At 42.1% G+C, this 20,026-nt stretch overlaps 1 protein-coding gene across 3 annotated transcripts in view; it reads right to left on the bottom strand.

Moving 5' to 3' along the window:
* Nucleotides 1–19: 19 nt before the first annotated feature.
* GNAL (G protein subunit alpha L) overlaps nt 20–20,026 on the bottom strand; it is a 310,998-nt gene continuing 290,991 nt past the window's right edge. For 2 of the 3 annotated variants that reach the window (XM_084621820.1, XM_084621822.1), the window contains exons 7-12: nt 16,085–16,158; nt 14,777–14,835; nt 14,228–14,348; nt 11,607–11,737; nt 9,473–9,540; nt 20–1,724 (exon numbers count right to left, since the gene is read on the bottom strand). In XM_084621820.1, coding sequence (XP_084477946.1) covers nt 1,578–1,724; nt 9,473–9,540; nt 11,607–11,737; nt 14,228–14,348; nt 14,777–14,835; nt 16,085–16,158 — 600 coding nt within the window. In that variant the 3' untranslated portion in view covers nt 20–1,577. Of the gene's footprint in view, nt 1,725–3,954; nt 4,393–9,472; nt 9,541–11,606; nt 11,738–14,227; nt 14,349–14,776; nt 14,836–16,084; nt 16,159–20,026 lie in introns of those variants that run through there. The other variant, XM_084621821.1, reaches the window with a different exon arrangement.

The raw sequence follows: 20,026 nt of genomic DNA, 5'->3' as shown, positions 1-20,026 counted from the left end.
ACAGTTTGATTCTACAATATTTAAAATAAAACAATTTTCTAATGTCTCTTTATTAAAAGAGAAATAAAAATGTCATCTTGTAATTCTCTTAGGCCAGACACAAGGGTTTATACCTCCTCTCCCCCCACCCCCCATTCTTGCTATTTACTTGCACAATGAAAGCTGCTGTTGGTACAAAGATTGACGAGCTCTATATAATGGTGCTTTACACATTCACAATCGGCCTGTGCAATTGTGATGTACTATGAATGACCAAAGAATTACTAAACATATTTTCTAAAGTTAAAGGAAAAAAAATCCTTGATTCCCATTAAAACAACACCAGGTTGCAATTTGGACACTTGAATGAATTCCAATGTTTTAAAGCTGAGATTTCAAAAGAGAAAGGCATGTTGCTGCAACATCCGGTGACTGTAATACCTTACTTGAAAAGGTAAGTGGTTAATTTGCATAATTTATATTTTTCATACTAAAGAGCATTGTTTTTATATAAACCAGAAAAAAATCCCTAAACTCTACAGATAAAGTTCTTACCTCCAGTCACTGCTGCAGGTAAGGTTGACATCAAGCTGTACAGCGCAATCAAAAACATACTTACATCTTAGCTCATTTTACAGGTACAGCCATAATCAAGGCACAAAGATCTTCTACAAGTATTTTTCTTCAATAAAGTTGTACAAAATAATATTACATTTTACAGTCTGTACAATATAATAAACCAGCAGTAAAACAAAAAATATATATATATAGGGAGAGGACTGTTGTCCAAGAATGATCTAAACTAACCGGATCATTTGTGGACAGCACAATAACATAAGTGAGGGTGGTAAATTTTCTGCCTAGATGCAATAGGCTGAAAAAGTAGCTGTAATTCAAATGCCTGAGGTGTGTAGAGGCACTTAGCCCCAAAACCCCAGAAAAATTGCTTATCTTCACCATGCCTCTCATTATCTACTCTACTTCCTGTGCCAGTAACGGCTTAAAAGAGGAGGTCACTTTATCAGTTGACCTGCAACTCAGTAATGCTAAAAACTGTGACAGAGTAATAAATATTGTGGTGCTGCTACATTGTGTGTATACTTCCTCAACAGTATTTAGTAACCTGATACAAAGTGCATTATTCTTTTTTCACCCATCAAGTACTCTTAATATCATGGTAAAAAAGGGACCCACACAAGGATAGGTATGACTTTAGTGTCATCCAGCTGACATACCAGTTTGAACTAACATAACCTGCTGGAAAAAATTTAGCAGGTTATGTTCAATTAGCAAAAACAAAACCCAAAAAACAAACAAAACACACCTCTAAAGCAACAGAGGTAGCCAAAGGGCTTAGTGGAATGACAAAGAAGTGGCATATCAAAATAAAGCACACAAAAAGTCCCAAAAAGCATGGCGGAAAAGAAACCCAAACTTGCCGCAAACCAGCTCGAAGGCTAAATAATTAAGGTAAACAACCTGAAAAGACTGACATTTCTGCAGTATTTTCTTCCACCCTGTGTGGCATAGTATAAAGAGAGAGAGCAAGAGAATAAGGAGCTAAGTATTTAAAACCACAGGCTCCACGGTGATCCCAATCACAAGAGTTCATACTGGCGAAGATGCATTCTCTGAATGATGTCTCGACAATCGTTGAAAACTCTGCGGATGTTTTCTGTGTCCACTGCACATGTGAAATGTGGGTAGCAGTAATGCCTGCCATCTCCACTTGCTGTACTTATCCTCTGCAGAAAAGGAAGAGAACATATTGAAGACTGATTGCTCAGGGGTCTGTCAGCTCACTACAAGGGAATTACATTCCAAACACCTGCCCAGTTGTAAAAAGATTAGCTGTTTGGAGAGCAAGAGCCCAGTTTTCAGCACTGCCAGTTTGACTATCTAAACGCAAATCCTGGATGTGCCTATGCCTTCCAAAGATATTCCTGTGTTTTCATATGATACACACTGAAGAAATTTATTAAGTATAATTTATTAAGATTATAATCAAACATGCATATAAACACATTTAGCCTTTTAACAGGTTGGCTGCTGGCAATCTAGTGAAAAAGCCCCTGAAAGTTGACTTTCAATTCTTAGATACTGGTGCTTGAGAAGTTTTATAACCCAGGCCACTTCAACTGCTTTAGGCAGTAGCAGATTAGATAGCCATTTAGGAGCCTTGAATGTGGCTCTAGAGGCGTTGTTCAGTGATTAGACAGAAAACCCCAGGTTAGACAAAGAAAATGATATATAAGTGGGGTCTGTGAAGACAGATAGCAATGCCTGGGTATCTTTAGGCTACAACACCTTGCTCTTGCACCTCAGATGAAATTATCTCCAAATTAAAAAAAAAAAAAAAAAAAGCTCCATTTCTTGCCCACAAGCCTAGGTAGCTTTACATTCTCTGAAGCAGCAAATCAGGGGATTCCAAGTGGGCTTGTTTTAACAGCCTTACTGACAGAGCATGTGAAAAATCTCTCAGTTTACAACGTTTTACTTTATAGAGATGTTTCATAGCTGCATTGTACTTGAGCAAGGCCCCATTCTCTTCCTAAGACTTGGACATTTATGTTTAGACATGCTAGAAATTACTACTTTTCAGCATCTATGTATATGTAAGATAGAACCTTTCACTTCTAGGTCAATACTTAAAATTATTATTGTTAAGCACCAACCTGATGATCAAACCCTTATGAACACAGAGGAATCCTGGACTGGTTTTAAAGTTTAGATGACTGAACTGGTCCTGTCTGATAGTTAATAGAACTCACTGCCAGCTAACAGCTGCAGGTAATATGGTTGGTTTTATAGTATAGCCCATCTACTAGGAGCTAGACCACGACCATCACAATTGGTACTCTGGTTATGTCTACAGAACATCAAAAGGCTAGCGCGGGGAAGTTTGCATTCCCTGTGACAACTAGTAAGGGGAGTGGCTCACAATCCATCCCATTACCACTGCCCTTAGAGACCAAAATACTCCCCTGGTTTGCACTAGGAAACAGAGACCCAGGAATGAGATCAGACGGTAACTTTAAAGAATAATCATTTCAACTAATGGTATATTTTAATGTTACTATACACAAAATAATGGTGCACTACGAGGACTAGAAGACCTAATTAGTATTTCCAATTTATGAGTTGGAAAAACCAGGTAAAATATAAACAGAAAGTTTTTAGCAGAAAGAATATTATGCACAGTATTATCAGGTTAAAATACCCAGTATAACTGCATGAAGGGTATTTTGTAAGAGCTGCTACTTTATATATTATTTGTACACATTCACATATATAACCTGTACTGCTGATAACCAAATACTGCATTATGCAATGCATCTGTCCTCGGACTTATTTTTCTTTTTTTGGTGCCCAAGTGGCAAAACTGTGAACTTTTGTTTTAAATCAGCAATGTAGCTTGTCTACATGAATATACAGTTTGAATCAAGCTGGGGTGTGAACACTAGCCTGCTGTGGAGATGCTGTGTGCATCACACATGTAATTATGCTGTGTGCATCATACATGTCATGTACAGCTTTATGGTAATAACAAAGAACAGAACTCATCCCTCCTACTTCAAAAGCACAGGGCCCTGCTATTTGAGCAACAGAATCTCCATTAGCCTCTAGGAGTATAGTGCTTATTATACACAGCCAATTTCTGATTCCACCAAGCAAAGTACAAAGTAGCCAGTTCACCACAATGTTTTGGTGATGCCAAGTTACATTTGGGACTCTACAGCAGCATGTTAAAATATGTGTTTTCAAAATGTAGTCTTTTTTGTGCCTTGGCAGATAAGCAACCATATAATTTTAGGAGATTATCCATCTACTGAATTTTCAACTCAAAACTCTATTATGAGGAGTCATATTAGACTTTTATTAAGAGAAGTGAGTGTCAACTCAAGGAAAAATACACACCTTTATAATAACATTTAGCAGAAGAACCACCATTACTATGCTAGAATACAAGAAAAATATTGATGTTGGATCCCTATAATTATGAACAGGTCAAGATTATTAAGAACACAACAGATTCTTCTGAAAGGAGCTAAATATGCTATTCTTGGAATACAGGTCAACGTATTCAGACAGTAGCTGCTTCAAGTCCAAGAAAAAATTATTCAGATTTTTCAAAATAAAAAGCAGAATAACCCAGATTTGCCCTGCTGCTGTTTTTGTAGGGCTGACCCATTGTACTGAAGTAAAACATCAGCAGTTGCAGAATCCTGTGTACAAAACATCAATATTTGTTTTGGGAGAATTGTAAACAATTGATGAATGCTGGGTTCAACACTGTGAGGAGGAAGGATAGTCTTGTGATTAAGCACAGGACGAGGAGCCTGGCGAGTTTCCTATGAAACAGAGACCTTGTGAAATAGGAGATACTGCCATGAACTAGACATGTGACCTGACCTGGAAAGGAAAGAAACATTTTGCTGAGGCAAAGAGCTGGATTTCCAGCCTTGTCTTGGTGAGCCAGACAAACAGCTCTTCCTGCCATACCTAGCTAATGTTTTCATAAATTGGAAACCAATGGCCTAGTTTTCACAGGTACTGAATACCTGCAACTTGAAGTCAGTGGGGATTTCAGATAGTTAGCACTTCTGAAAATGAGAGCAAGAAAATGAAATGCCCACCTTCTGATACTTTTTAGAAATATTAGTCAGAGGTGTTGTTAAATATAAACACGTTTTCTTAACTAGTCTGTGATAAACCTGTGTATAATTAATACAATCATCTGAAATAGAATTGGTAGCTGCAGCCTGGGTCAGCAGAGGGAGAGTTTTGAGAATTGTGGCGTACCAGGTACAGTTACAGAGGGCTACAAGATGACACGACTTTCACAGGCTACCAAAGCATCTTGTGCAGCAGTAGCAGGGGGCTGATGTGCCAGACTAGTGAACATAACTATAGGCTACCAAAATTACAATAAAGAATGTGTAAGTAATAAAGGCAGATTTTCCAGGAAATGTAACAGAGCAGAGCAATCAATCAATAAAAAATACAGACCATAAAATTGGAAAGAAAAGTGTAACAAAGATAGCGAGATGAAACAAACTTCTTCACTCTTTGAATCATAAAATGTTCAAGGTTTCTCTTTCTAATTTGCTTCAGAACAGTATTTAAAATGTGAAGTAAAATGACTACTTCAGTCTTACTCGCCTGTTGCCACTGACAGTGGCACAGTGCAATGCCTTAGGAATATTTTGACTAGAAAAACTTTCACTTGAGCGGGCTGACATTTTAAATATCCACATAAAGGATTGGATTCCTCCATTTTCTTTTAGACTGAATAATGGAAAGAATAGATATGTGAAAATTATCTGCCATAAACTCAAGGTGAGATTCAGTGCAGTGCTTCCAGGGGGAGGGGAGGTTTAGGCTCATATTAGCACCCTTGAAATCCTGGGTAGCTCCAGGTATAACTGGCCCTGGGAACCTTTCTAAATTAAGGAAGCAACTCAGGCCTGCCAGGAATCTCAGCACCACCATCTGCTCTGCTCCCACCCCAAAACACTCCTGCCCTAGTCCTGCCCCAGGCACACCCATTACATCAAGACTTGTCAGATGGACCTCAGAAGGCAGCCTTAAAATGGTCTTCAGATGTGGCTAAACAGGGGGAATCCTCCTCTGGCCAGAGAGGGGACATTTAGGCCCCCTTCATGCTGTTCTGGCTCTTTTATAAATGGGCCAAAGCTGGGATGAGAATCTCACACTTCAGGCACCTGACTGGGGTGCTGAAGCTGATGTATGGGTCACATGGCAGAGGGGACTGAAACATTATGTAAGAGTAAAATCTGTGCTTCGCTGGGGGAACAAATATTTGATATAGGGTCTCTTCAATCTAGCAGAGATCTTACATGGTCATATGGCTGGGAGTTGAAGCTAGACAAATTCAGACTGGAAATAAGGGGTAAATTTTTAACTGTCAGGGTGATTAACCATTGGAATAATTTACCAGCAGGATTTCTCAACTCTAGGGTGTGACTCAAAATTGGGTAGCCAGAATATTTCAAAGGGTCATTGAGCTGGCTGGTCTCATTGCAACCTGGTGCACAAGGTCGCAATGCTTGCAGTGGGGACCTGAGCCCAGCCAACTCCACAGGACAGGAGCCAAGAAGGAGAGGATGGTGTCATGTTATCTGGTAAGTACCAGCCCCCGATGTACCCACTGCCCCACAGCCTGGCAACATCTCCTCTATCCTACCACCCACCCTGGCCCCCAGCTTTCCAGATTTTCTTCCCCAGCCCCTCTAATTTACCCATAGCACCACAAATTCCCCCTTTAAACTTGGCCTACCCTGGGCTGTGTGTTTTCCGAGAGCTACTGGACTACCACCCCTCCCCCATACACCTCTGCCCCATACCCTTCCCCCAGCCTCCTGCTACCCCCAATTCCTTCCCCAGCTCCACAAGACCCTCTAATGTCCTCCTCCTCACTATACCCTAAGTCCCCTGATCTCTTCACTTCACCTCTAGGCCCCAAATCCCCCATTACTCTCTGCCATCCATGGGGAGGGACTGCGTGTTTTTGGGCATGGTCTAGGCTCACCACCCTTTCCATCAGTTGCAAGTGGGGCATACTCCCAGCTGTTCACATCTGGCCAGAGCATCTGGAATCTTACCTCCAAGCCCTGCCCAATGGACCCCTCAAGGGGGGATGGGGGCATCAGGTCGGGGAGTGACTCAGGGGGTCAGGCCATCAAGGTTTACAAATGGTCCATGAGCCCCAAAATGTTGAGAACCACTGGACTAATGATCATAGTGATCCCCTCTGGCCTTGGAATTTATGAATCTCTCTCACCAGCTGAACATCCTGAAGGACGACCCATCACTCTCACAGATCTTGGGAGACAGGCCAGTCCTTGCTGACAGACAGCCCACCAACCTGAAGCAAATACTCACCAGCAACCACACACCACACAACAGAACCACTAACCCAGGAACCTATCCTTGCAACAAAGCCCGTTGCCAACTGTGTCCACATATCTATTCAGGAGACACCATCATAGGGCCTAATCACATCAGCCACACTATCAGAGGCTCGTTCACCTGCACATCTACCAATGTGATATATGCCATCATGTGCCAGCAATGCCCCTCTGCCATGTACATTGACCAAACTGGACAATCTCTATGTAAAAGAATAAATGGACACAAATCAGATGTCAAGAATTATAACATTCAAAAACCTGTGGGAGAACACTTCAATCTCTTTGGTCACTCGATTACAGACCTAAAAGTGGCAATTCTTCAACAAAAAAACTTCAAAAACAGGCTCCAACGAGAGACTGCTGAAATGGAATTAATTTGCAAACTGGATACAATTAATTTAGGCTTGAATAAAGACTGGGAGTGGATGGGTCATTACATAAAGTAAAACTATTTCCCCATGTTCATTCCCACCCCCCCAACCCCCTCCCCGTTCCTTAGACGTTCTTGTCAACTGCTGGAAATGGCCCACCTCGATTATCACTATAAAAGGTTCTCTCCCACCCCCCCGCTCTCCTGCTGATAATAGCTCACCTTACCTGATCACTCTCGTTACAGTGTGTATGGTAACACCCATTGTTTCATGTTCTCTGTGTTTATAAATCTCCCCACTGTATTTTCCACTGAATGCATCCGATGAAGTGAGCTGTAGCTCATGAAAGCTTATGCTCAAATAAATTGGTTAGTCTCTAAGGTGGCACAAGTCCTCCTTTTCTTTTTGCAGATATAGACTAACACGGCTGCTACTCTGAAAACTAAGGAAACAGAAGAACTGCATGAGGGGCCTACCCGCCTGACACAGGGGCTGGACCTTAACACTCACTAGAAGTGATTCAGGAGAGAGAATGTTTAGGTGTTGTTTTATCCCCAGATCTGTAACTCTTGTGTGCTTTGAGAGTAAAAGTTACTGTGTATTTTGAAACACCTGTGCAAGCCTGTGTTCCTCACTTTACCTGCCAGGTGTCCCCAAAGAGTTAAACTATAATCCAGAGTGCCCCTGGAGGGGACTTTGGTGGGGAAGCATGCATATTTGACTGGGGAACCCAGAGAACTGGTTTCAGGGGCCTAGGGCAGCTGGACTGTGGGTCCCACATCCCAAGGAAAGGGGCCCAGATGGGAGGTCTGCACCTGGGAGGTAGGTGCCTTGGAGGCCCAGAGTTAGAAATGAGTCACCTGCTGCTGCCCAGACCCAGCTGGCTTGGAAGCATGTGGGATCCAAAGGTTTGGTCCTATTACAACAGACTGTTGACTGTCCACTAGGTGGATTCGGACAGGTCTATAACTAGGGCCCTATCAAATTCACGGTCCATTTTGGTCAATTTTTGGTCACAGGATTTTAAAAACCGTAAATTTAATTATTTCAGTTTTTAAATCTGAACCTTCACAGTATTGTAATCGTGGGGTCCTGACCCAAAAAGGAGTTGTGGGGAGATCACGAGGTTATTGTAGGGGGGTTTGCGGTACTGCTGCCCTTACTTCTGCACGGCTGCTGCTGCGCTACTAGGGCTGCCTTCAGAGCTGGGCAGCTGGAGAGCGGCGGCTGCTGGCCGGGAGCCCAGCTCTGAAGGCAGAGCCACCACCAGCAGCAGCGCAGAAGGATGGATGGCCTGGTATGGTACTGCCACCCTTATTTCTGCGCTGCTGCCTGCACAGCTGGGCCCTGAGTCAGCAGCTGCCAACTCTGAAGGCAGCAGTGCAGAAGTAAAGGATATGGTGGGGAGCTGCCATCAGAGTTAGGCGCCTGGCCAACAGCTACCGCTCTCTGGCTGCCAAGCTCTGAAATCAGCACAAAAGTAAGTGTGGCAATACCACAACCCCCCTAAAATAACCTTGTGACCCCCGCCCTGAAACTCCCTTTTGGGTCAGGATCCCCAATTTGAGAAATGCTGGTCTCCCCCTGTGAAATCTGTATAGAATAGGGTAAAAGCACACAAAAGACCAGATTTCACGGGTGTGAATTTGGTAGGGCCCTATCTATAACAAACCTGTTGCTAAGCGTACGAGTTGACCCCAGTAACGGATTTTGAACTCCAAACAGGCCACGCAGCCAGCACAGAGACGTGAATGAAATCTGCCATGCAACAAGAATAAGCTTTTATAGATAAATAAATCCACCAAAAAAATCATGTAAATTAGAAGTGGAAGTGGTCCATATTACTGTGGCCATGTGCACAATGGAGAACAAAAGGAAAGAGGAAGGCAGTCTGGGTCCACAGTAGACTAAGTACCAGACTGGGTTTCAGGAGACTATTCCTGGCTCTTCCATTGACTCACGATGCGTCACTTGGCATCTTTGTGCCTTAGTTTCACCATTTATAAAATGGGGCTAAGAATGCTTCACTTTTTTTCAGTGCTGTGAAATGTATGGCTGAAAAAAGCTATGAAAGAGCTAAGCATTTTTTCCCACCCTCTTTTTGTAAAATGTGACCATATTGTCAAGTGTATTTGATGAGAGTAACCTCCATGATACCACTAGATACAGGTTTTTAAAATTACTCACTAAAAACTCATCCCGGATAAAGAACTTGGCTCTTGTGACTTTGGGATCTTCTCCAGCATCTGGCGTTGCTGTTTAATTAAAAATAAATTATATCAGATAAATGAAAAAAATGAGAGTTATTTTGCATATTTTATAAGAGATGGAATAAATAAGAGAGAGTCCTTTGCTAGAGGAATTAAAAAACAATATACCTACAATACACTCACAATTGGTTCTTCCAAAATGAAAGAATATTTTAAACTAGTATTTCTCAAACTGGGATCCAGGCCCCAAGGGCACTCCAGTTGGTCCATGGGCCCTGCTGATCAACTCCTTCCCCCACCCTCCCAGCGCCTCCCGCACACCAGGGAACAGCTGTTCTGTGGCATGCAGGAGGTGCTGGGAGGGAGGGGGAGAAGCAGGGACAGGGTGCACTTGGGGAAGGGAGCAGAAAGAGGTATGGAAGAGGAGGGGCAGGGGTGGAGCGGGGATGGGACCTTGGGGGAAGAGGTGGAGTGGGGCAGGGCCTGGGACTAAGCGGGGGGCTTAGGGGCCTGCAAATTTTTTTAAATCAAAGTGGGGGTCTCAGGTTGCTAAAGTTTGAGAACCACTGTTTTAAACCATCTTAAATAAACAAACTTCTATTTCTCAGCTTTTTATGGGCAACAGCTCCTTGGTTAAATTGGGAACATTGCTTACAGCAGTAACATTGGTCATACAAACCACTGGAACTGATTGTAGAATCTGCAAATGCTTACTCACATTGATCACTTTATTCACATGGATCAGCGTTTGGGTTTAACTGGGTACCATATGCTGATTTGAAAAACGCCTCTTAAGTGTGTAACACCATGAAGCTACTACATACAGTACTTTGGCTTTACAAATAATAAGATTTTACCTTTAGAAGTAAATTTGTTCTCTTTTTTAAAAACAATGTAAATATTTTTCACACGAGGAGCTATTTATAATTAGAAACTATTTCAATATCAAATACATTTTTTTAACAACCCCTAGCAATTAGTAACAGGAAAACACTGAAATGTGAAAATAGCAATTCAGTAGTTAAACATTCTGTTGCTTTTATATCTGTTGACAAAGTTTTGATGTTGAAGACCATTTATTATATAAGTCAGGCCCTACTTGAATTGCAGACTGATTGTCAAATAATTGTGGCCGAGATGTGGACAAGACATGGAAAATGATAGAAAAGTAATAATGGACCTTAATTAATTGTGGTAATTTGGAAAACCCAGATAAGACCTATCTGTTTAAGAAAAAAGTGGTAGAACAATATAAACACTTAAGTATTATGTTATGCCTGCTAATTTTTTTGATAACCAGACATTTTGCTACAACTGTATTAGAGACATTAATGTGTGTGGCTGACAGCAGGAGCCTGCCCTCCCGCCCTCGGGGATGACAACCAGAGCTCCGCTGCCTGGGGCTGACAGTCAGAGCCCTGCCACTGTCAGCATGGATAAATGGAGTTCTACTGTGCTAATGGGGGAAAAAGTGTGTGTTGCAAATCTCAAACTGTATGCAACACTGTGAACTGTGCAAAGTAAGCTAATTAAAATAAAAACTGCAGTGGAAGCTTAATATTGTGGGATCTGCAATTTCCGCAATATAGCAAATTAAGTAGTTCATAAGGTGTTTTTTCATCCCCAAGTTAACAGGGTACTTAAGCACATGCTTAACTATGCATGGGAGGAGTCTCCACTGACTCAATGGAACTACTTATGTGCTTAAGTATCTTGCTGAATTGGGGCCATATTGGTCAAATTTTTAATGTTCTTGTTCAGTACAGGAAATTCCATCCTCCAGATCATGTCAACTCTATTTGTTTTGGGTACAGAATTCATTTTATCCTGAAATAAGCAATGAAGTGAAGAAACAAGCTTGGTATGATTTGCTTCATTCCATCCTACCATAATTTTGTACCTAACTAAGATACCTGATCAGATGCTTACAAATAAAATAGGGCAGAGACCTTTCCCAAGTTAAGTTTTCCCTTTGTGTACGTATATGCATGTGTCCTATCTTTTCACAGTGGTGTATCATCATTTTGATTGAAAGAATCTGCGGCTTTGTAGTACTTGTGAGAACAAGGATCATGCCTGCTATTTTAATCCCAACAGTTACGAAATCTTACCATCATCAGGTACAGTGTAACGCACATATTCAGGAAAGTAATCTTCAATTTTTGATTTCCCTGCCAAGACCTTTTCAGCTAGCATATCCTGTTTATTCAAGAACAAAATGATAGAAATGGTCCGTAACCACCTGTGAAGAATAAACTAGATGTTGATGCCAACTCTAACATATCCATTGGACAATCATTTCATAAAGGAAATCTTTAATGGCCTATTCCTATTTTGTGTGGTCTGTGAGGCTCTTTTCATCAAGTTTAATAGAAAAACAACCAAGCAAAACGAATATTTCAGTTATCTTGAATTCACATCCATACTGGTTAATATATTAATAGCATTTAAAACATATTAGATGCTTATGAAGGTGTGGGGGAAATTGCTGTTAACCTTGCTGTTGAACCTGACCCCATCCCACTCTGTGACAAGATCTATGCACTATATGCAGCATAGGCAAGAGCAGTAATGCAAGAGGCCTATAGGCCAGCATCCTGTAAGACTTCGCTTAAGCTAAGAGCATTTGCCTATGCTGGGCCGTGGTATTTTGACCCAGATAACGAACTAGGCCAACCTCTAGCCTAGCTCAAGGCCCTAGCTGTTCATTATATGCAACGCCCACCCCCAGTTATGAAACTGTTTACTTTGGCTCCTTATAAGGCTTTATTAACAATGCCTGAGTGATAAAAAAAAAATTAAGGAAATGTATCATTTGACCTGAATGTAAAAAAACTATATAAGACTGGTATTATAGGGGCAGGACAGAGAGAGAGGAGGGTGGCACCTGCATGTGGCCATCTCTGTGTCCTTCTCCCTGCATGCTTGTATTAAAATAAAAGGACCTCAGACTGTTTGAACCAAACAGATGGTGTGACTTGTTTTCCACAACAAAGGGAACAAGTTTAAAATATAGATTTTATAGATTAACCCTCTGCTACCAAATCACTAACCCTAGGCACCAGAGTGTTAACATTTTCTAAAAATGTCACAGTAAAGCAATAGAGAAATATTCTACTAAAGCAATAGAGAAATATTGGAGGTTATTTATCCATCTTGTACATTTTTCATACAAATTGCTGTATCTGAACTGACCAACTGATCATCCAAACCAGACTCCTACTTCTGACAGTGGCCTATATGGTACCTGATGAGTCAGGAGAAGTAAACCCCATTCTGCCACAATAATGCACGAGACTATTATTGTGACACACACCACTCGGATTTGTGCTAAAAATTCTTCCTGACCTAGTCTGACAATTTCCTCACACCCGGGAGCATAAAGATAGATAGATCAAGTCTTGTAATTTCTCATGATCTTACGTTGCATTTCATTTTTACTTATCAATTAGAAACCTATTCAGATTGCTGGCTAGATACTAGATACCATGTCTATCATTTGCAGAGACTGCAACACTAGTGTAATCTAAAAGAATGTTACAATTAGATTAGATACAGAAACTGTGGTAGCTGTTAAAATATCTAATTATACACTTATCATACAATACAACCTTATAACTTCACATCTTGGTAAATGGCAAACTCCAAATTTCATATACTACTCTCCCTCCAGATTTTGGAGTTGCCTGAAATGATGCCCTGCAAGATTCTGTGGCTGTATTAGGGATGGGAACAAGAAATGTGACATCATGCTGTCAGCTGGACCTATCATGAAGCCCCATGTCATGCACTAACCCTGACCCAAACAGTGGCTAAAGTTCTTAAACAGGGCTACTTGCTTATAACTGGGTGCAGTCCCACTGGACTTGTTTTCAGGAGACGACTCTTAGAAGAGCCGCTGCCTGTATGCTCTTGTGGTATTGAGACTGGTGCCGTGAACGTGCATGAAGTTGGTTGCTGCTACTGCTACCATACTGCTGTGATGAAAGGACATCCTCAGTGTATCTGTTCCCACCTGAGGGGGAGATGGAGCTGAAATATGAGAACATCCTGATCTTCCCCACTCAAACATAGCGATGGCAGAACTGGGTTTCACTCACTTCCTTAGCTTAACACTACAGGAATACGGAAGTGGTGGCTGCTGACCTTTCCAAAGCCCTTCTCACTCCCTGCCTGAATCTGTAAGTTCTGGTGGACCATCTGGCCTGTCGGCTTCTTGTTCAATTTTATGATCCTATTAGAATACTGAGAAACTGATGTAGCCTTGTCTGTGCAGCAGCAACGTACTGTAAGTGCAACAGCCCCGTGCCAGGGCCATAGATGGTGTTGCGGAGGGGTTAGTGCAGTTGGTGGTGCTTCAAGATTGGTTACCAGGGAACATTCTGGTCCTGTCTTGACATTTTCTAAACAAAAAAAAATCTAAATACTTAGCAATGGGGGCTTCTCATTAGTGAGTTATCACTGTATGCACTTAAGTACATATTCATTGGCAACTTAAAGTGGCAAAGTGCTTCTCAATCAGTAAGGAAAGGTATTTTATTTGAAATTTCTGTAAGTTGCTACAGAGATGTTAATAATAACACATAGAAAAAGTACTTGACTGAGACTTTTAAATTATTAGCTAATGTTTAAGTAATTAATGCTTGACCAATGAATAGAAAAATGTAAGTGCTAAATACTAATTTTGTTGTTATTGACTACATTAATGCTCCAGAAAGAGATTTATTTTTACCTATTGTTCCAGATGCTTTTGAAGAGATCCAGGGATTCCCGTAGTCTGTTTGTGTTATTGTCTTCCCTTATTACCATGTTGTAGCTGCTACAGGCCACAACAAAGATTATAGCAGTGACATCTTGGTGGAACACACAGAAGAAAAAATAAAGAGAACAGAATGTTTCATTTACCCCAAACAAGCTCAACATTGTAATATTTTAATGCAGCCACACAAGGGCGCCACACAACTCCGTCTGCAGTGTGTACTCTAATTTATGTTGGAAGAAATTATATGTGATGTTGGGTTCCTTTATTAATGTCACATGGTGATGTGCAGTTTTAATCTATGTTCAGATGAGACTGTTTCGCTTTAAACACCTCATTTGGTGAGAGAAACTTAAGAGGAGAAGAGGTAGTGAACTGCTAAAATAATACAAAATACACAGATGGTTTTTTGAAAAAAGGGACCAGCTTATTTAAATTTAGTGTAAAACAAAATTTAAAGAACAGTACAGAAACTCTCCCAGCAGAGAATAGATTCAAGATTAAAATGTGGTGCAGACTTACCATTAAAACATTGGATCCATTTTCTTCTTTCGTCTCTCTGGCCACCTACATCAAACATGCTGTTAAAAAGCCATAGGGTGTTATATCATTTGTGTGCACTAGGAAAATCACACGAAGCATGCAGGGTTAGGGTTCAGTCTGACAGACCCAAGGGCAATAGCAAAGAAATACGGCCTGAAGGGGAAGAGAGCTCCTGAAATTGTGTTACCCTGTCATGCAGATGTAACAATTCAATCTCCCCTGCCCTGTTGGGAGAATTCCACTGAATTTCTACAGAAACACACTTTTCTCTGCAGGACAAATAGATTTTTAAGCCTTTGAAACTATATGTGGATGAGGTTTTGTGAGAGACCCTTTTATAGGTTTGGCGTCAAAATGTTTGCACCTACCATGCTCTAACAGGCACAAGTTTCAGAATATTTCCAAAACTCGGTGGAGATGTTACAATTCAGAGGCACAATACTGATAAAATATTTTGGTGAAAAATAATAACTACAAGCAGTCTGATGATGCGTATGAAAAAAAATTGTGTGTGTTTTAATAGGGAAACAATATTAACCAGTGGTGGGCAACCTGCGGCCCGTGGGGCACATGCGGCCCATCAGGGTAATCTGATTGCCGGCCACGAGACATTTTGCTGACGTTGATCATCTGGAGGCACGGCCCCCCGCAGCTCCCAGTGGCCGCGGTTCGCCATTCCCGGCCAATGGGAGCTGCAGGAAGCGGATGCCACCACATCGCCTGCTGCTTCTCGCAGCTCCCACTGACTGGCAACAGCAAATCGTGGCCACTGGGAGCTGCGGGGGGCTGTGCCTCCGGACGATCAAAGTCAGCAAAATGTCTCGTGGCCCGCAATCAGATTATCCTGATGGGCCGCAGGTTGCCCACCACTGATATAAAACCTCAAAATCCATAGATTACAGCTGTTCAGAACAAGAACAAACTTATTTCTTTGGGCCCAATTCTTCAAACCCTTACTGATGCAAATATTCCCAATGAAGTCTGCATCAACTCCAAAGAAAGTAAAGAAAGTACTGTGCAAATTGACAAGGTTACATAAACATGAAATGAAATAATAAGCAACATCCACCACAGATACACCCTAAGATAGAGAGATACTAGGGGACACTACTGCAGTTTTAAGCTCTCTTTTCCGTTTGAGTAAAAGCCAATTACATTACGTCCTATAAAGACAAAGAAGTTGGAAGACCTACAATAGCTATAATATAAAAGGTGTGAGATAGGGACATCTGAATCAAGTGGTTCAAAATAAGTACAATAACCATAAATTGTTGCTAATACACTTACTGAAAATTTACTTTATCTACTTGAAATCTTGTTTCAAAAATCCCTGATGTCAAAACTCTGCATCTTAATAGATCCTGGAAATAAGAAAATAGACACAGATGAATGACATTTTTACCCCCTTATTTTGATTTGAAAAGCATGGAATACTCCTTTTAATTAAAATAAACAACACGGATTTTCATCTAAGTAAAATCTGTCTTGTTTATAAGCATTTACCTGCAAATTCACATCATCAGTATGCAAATAAAATAACATAACTAGATCTGCCCACAATCTTGATTTTGTAGAAGCAGGGGGATGTTGGATATTTTCGTCCACTAAACACGTACTGAAGTCTGTTACTGATGATTGTATAAAGTTGCACATGTGAAATGGATAATTAATTTTAAATTATATAAAAATAAGTTTAAAATGTTAGGTTGCAAAGTCAAGCACTCACAAGTTAGGGAATGCCAGATTTACAGATGCTTATGCAACCTTAATTCTGCCCCCTTATGCCCTGAATGAGATGAGTCCTAGGGAAAAATAGTATGTGATAATGTGATTAAAGATTGTATCATAATTAACAAAGGAGCAGAATTAAGGTTATATGCACAGCTGCAAACCTGGCATTTCCTATCTTTTGAGTACTACTTAACTTTAAAACATAAATAATATTCTTAACATAGTTTTTAACATAATTTCCTAGGGTTTTTTTTTTTTAAAGGAAAAATACTTTAAAATTCTACTGTGTGCAAGAGAAGTTAACTCACCTTGTGCAGTAACTGAAGTTCTTCGAGATGTGGGTCCCTATGGGTGTTTCACTTCAGGTAACGGTGTGTTCCGGCACTGTTGATCGGAGATTTTTGGTAGCAGTGCCTGGTGAGGCCGCATGTGTGCAGCAGCTGTCTTGCGGCCGTTGGAGTCGTGGTCAGCGTGCGCACGGCCTGCACCCCTTGGTTCCTTCTCTACCGTAGAGTCCTCGTAGTGCCCTCCGAAGTGGAGGGGAGAGGGGTGGGGTAGTGGAGTACCCCCAGGGACCCACATCTCAAAGAACCTCAGTTACTGCACAAGGTGAGTAACCTTCTCTTCTTCGAGTGTTGTCCCTGTGGGTGCTCCACTTCAGGTGAATGTAGAGCAGTACCCATTATGGTCGGGGGGACTTTGGAGTTATGTGCATTGTAGTAGTAGAGAGGACTGTGAGGCCTAGTATGGCATTTGCCCTAGAGTCTTGAGTGATGGCATAGTGGTTAGCAAAGGTATGCTCTGATGCCCATGTGGTGGTTTTGCAAATTTCCACAATGGGTACATTGTCTAGGGATACCATAAATGTTGCCATGGCCCTAATAGAATGGGATCTAATCCCAGTAGGGAGTTGTATGTTGTGTGTTTGATAACACAGGCAGATGCAATTGGATATCCAGTTGGAAAGGCATTGTTTGGATAAAGCAGTACCTTCGGATCATTCTGTTGTTGAAATGAACAGTCTTGGGGATTTATGAAAAGGTTTTGTTCTGTTTAAGTAGAAGGTTATAGCCCTCCTAACATCCACGGTGTGCAATGAAGCCTCTTGTGAGGTTTTGTGTGGTTTAGGGTAGAATGTAGGGAGATGAATAGGTTGGTTGATATGGAAGGTAGATGCTACTTTGGGGAGGAATTTTGGATGGGGTCGAAGTGTGACCTTATCTAGCGGATGTGATGGCCACTAAGAATGCCACCTTCATTGACATGTGTTGTAAGGAGCAGGTGACAAGTGGCTCAAATGTGGGTATCATGAGTCCCTTGAGGACTGGATTCAGATCCCATGTGGATGTGGGAGAGTGTACTTTGGGGTAAAGGTTCAGGAGCCCAACTAAGAAGCGTTTCATGATTAGATGTATAAATGTCAAGAACCCATCAATTTTGTCATGGAAGGCGTTAACTGCCTCGAGATGGACTCTGATAGAGCTTAGGGATAGGCCTGAGTTCTTGAGCTCTAGAAAATAGTCTAGCACAATGGGTAAGGGCATAGTGCAGGGAGTGAGGCGTTTGTCAAGTCTCCATGTGGAAAAGCGTTTCCATTTTTGTAGGTAGGTCTTGTGCGTGGATTCATGTCTGCTGTTCAGTAACACGTGTTTGACTTGTTCTGAACAGGTTAACTCGTGTAAGTGGAACCATGCAGCAGCCACACCTTCAGATGGAGCCTCTCCGGTTGCGCATGGATGATGTGGCCATTGGCCTGTGACAGGAGGTCTGGCCTCATCGGGAGGATCCGTGGAGGACAAACTGACATGCAGAAGCTAAGGGTACCAGGTCTGTCTAGGCCACGCTGGAGCAATCATGATGATCCTGGCCTTTTTGTCCCTAATTTTGCGTAGGACTCTGTGTATCAGAGGTATGGGGGGGAATGCGTACATAACTGTATTGGCCCAACTGAGTCGGAAAGCATCCCCCAGAGATCAGGAACTGAGTCCCACCATGGAACAGAACAGTGGGTATTTGTGGTTTTGTGCTGTGGTGAATAGGCCGTCAGAGTGGAATCCCCATTGGTAGAAGAACTGCTGTAAGACCATATGGTTCAATTCCCACTCGTGCTCCTGAGAAAAGTGTCTGCTTAATGTGCTGGACGTGGTATTTTGACATCCCGGGAGGTAGGAAGCTGAGATGTCGATGTGGTGCCTCATGGCCTCAGTGCAGAGGGAATGAGAACGAGTCTCCCCATGTCTGTTGATGTAAAACACGCACACTACATTATCTGTCATCGCTCTTATTGATTCATTTCTTATTAGAGGCAAGAAATGAAGGCAGGCTTTCTCACCGCTCTGAGTTCCAGTAAGTTTATGTGTAGGCATGTCTCTGGTGGTGACCACCTGCCTTGTGTGGTGATCCTGTTGTGCCCCCCAGACCAGGAGGGAGGCATCTGTTGTGATCATGATTGACGGTGGTGTTTGTTGGAAGGGAATACCCGCACACAGGTTTTCTGGTTTGGTCCACCGCTGTAGGGATTCTACGACCTTGGGAGGTGGTGTAACAAGCTTTTTCAGGCTATATTTGGTGGATCTGTACACTGAACTCAGCCAGCCTTGGAGAAACTGCATATGTAGTCTGGCATGCTTTACCATGAATGTGGTGGCGGCCATGTGTCCTAATAGTTGTAAGCAGGTCCTTGCCTCAATTTGCAGGCATATGGAGACGTTGTCTACCAGATGTTTTATAGCCAGATATCTAGTATGGGGTGAAAAGCTCTGGCTTGAACTGAGTCAAGGTGTGCCCCGATGAAGTCTAACTGCTGTGTGGGTACTAATGTTGACTTCTGCACATTCAGTTGAAGTCCCTGTTTTTGGAAGAGATGGATGGTGAGTTGCGTGCTTGTTTCTGTCTCTGTGAACATGCATCCTTTGAGGAGACAATCGTCCAGGTATGGGAAAAATATGATCCCTTGTTTGCATTGATATGCCGCAACTACTGCAAGGGTTTTGGAGAAGACTCTCAATGCGGTGGACAGTCTGAATGGGAGCACTCTGTATTGCAAATGATTGTGTCCCACCATGAATTGGAGGTATCGTCTGTGAGCTGGGTGTATAGTGATGTGAAAGTATGCGTCTTGTCGGTTGAGGGCTGAAAACCAGTCCCCTTGCTCCAGCGCTGGGATTATTGTGCCTAAGGTGACCATCTTGGATTTTTGGGAGCATGCAAATTTGTTGAGTTTTCTGAGGTCTAGTATCGGGCGCCATCCCCCACTTTTCTTCTGGGTCAGGAAGTAGTGTGAAAAAAACCCTTCCCACTGTATTGTGTCAGTACTGGTTCCACGGCACCCAGCTGGAGATGATCTACCTCCAGCCTTAGAAACTGCTCATGAGACGGGTCCCTGAAGAGGGACAGGGAGGCAGGAGGGTAGTGGAGCAAGAAGTAAAGGGGATGGAATTGCACTATTTCTAAGACCCAGCGGTCTTGAGCGATGTGCTCCCATGCCTGGTAAAAATG

The sequence above is a fragment of the Lepidochelys olivacea genome (assembly GCF_965140295.1).
Source record: "Lepidochelys olivacea isolate rLepOli2 genome assembly, chromosome: 2".
Lineage (NCBI taxonomy): Eukaryota > Metazoa > Chordata > Testudines > Cheloniidae > Lepidochelys > Lepidochelys olivacea.
Note: the sequence above shows the minus strand (reverse complement) of the source record. Positions and strands in the feature narration are given on the sequence as shown.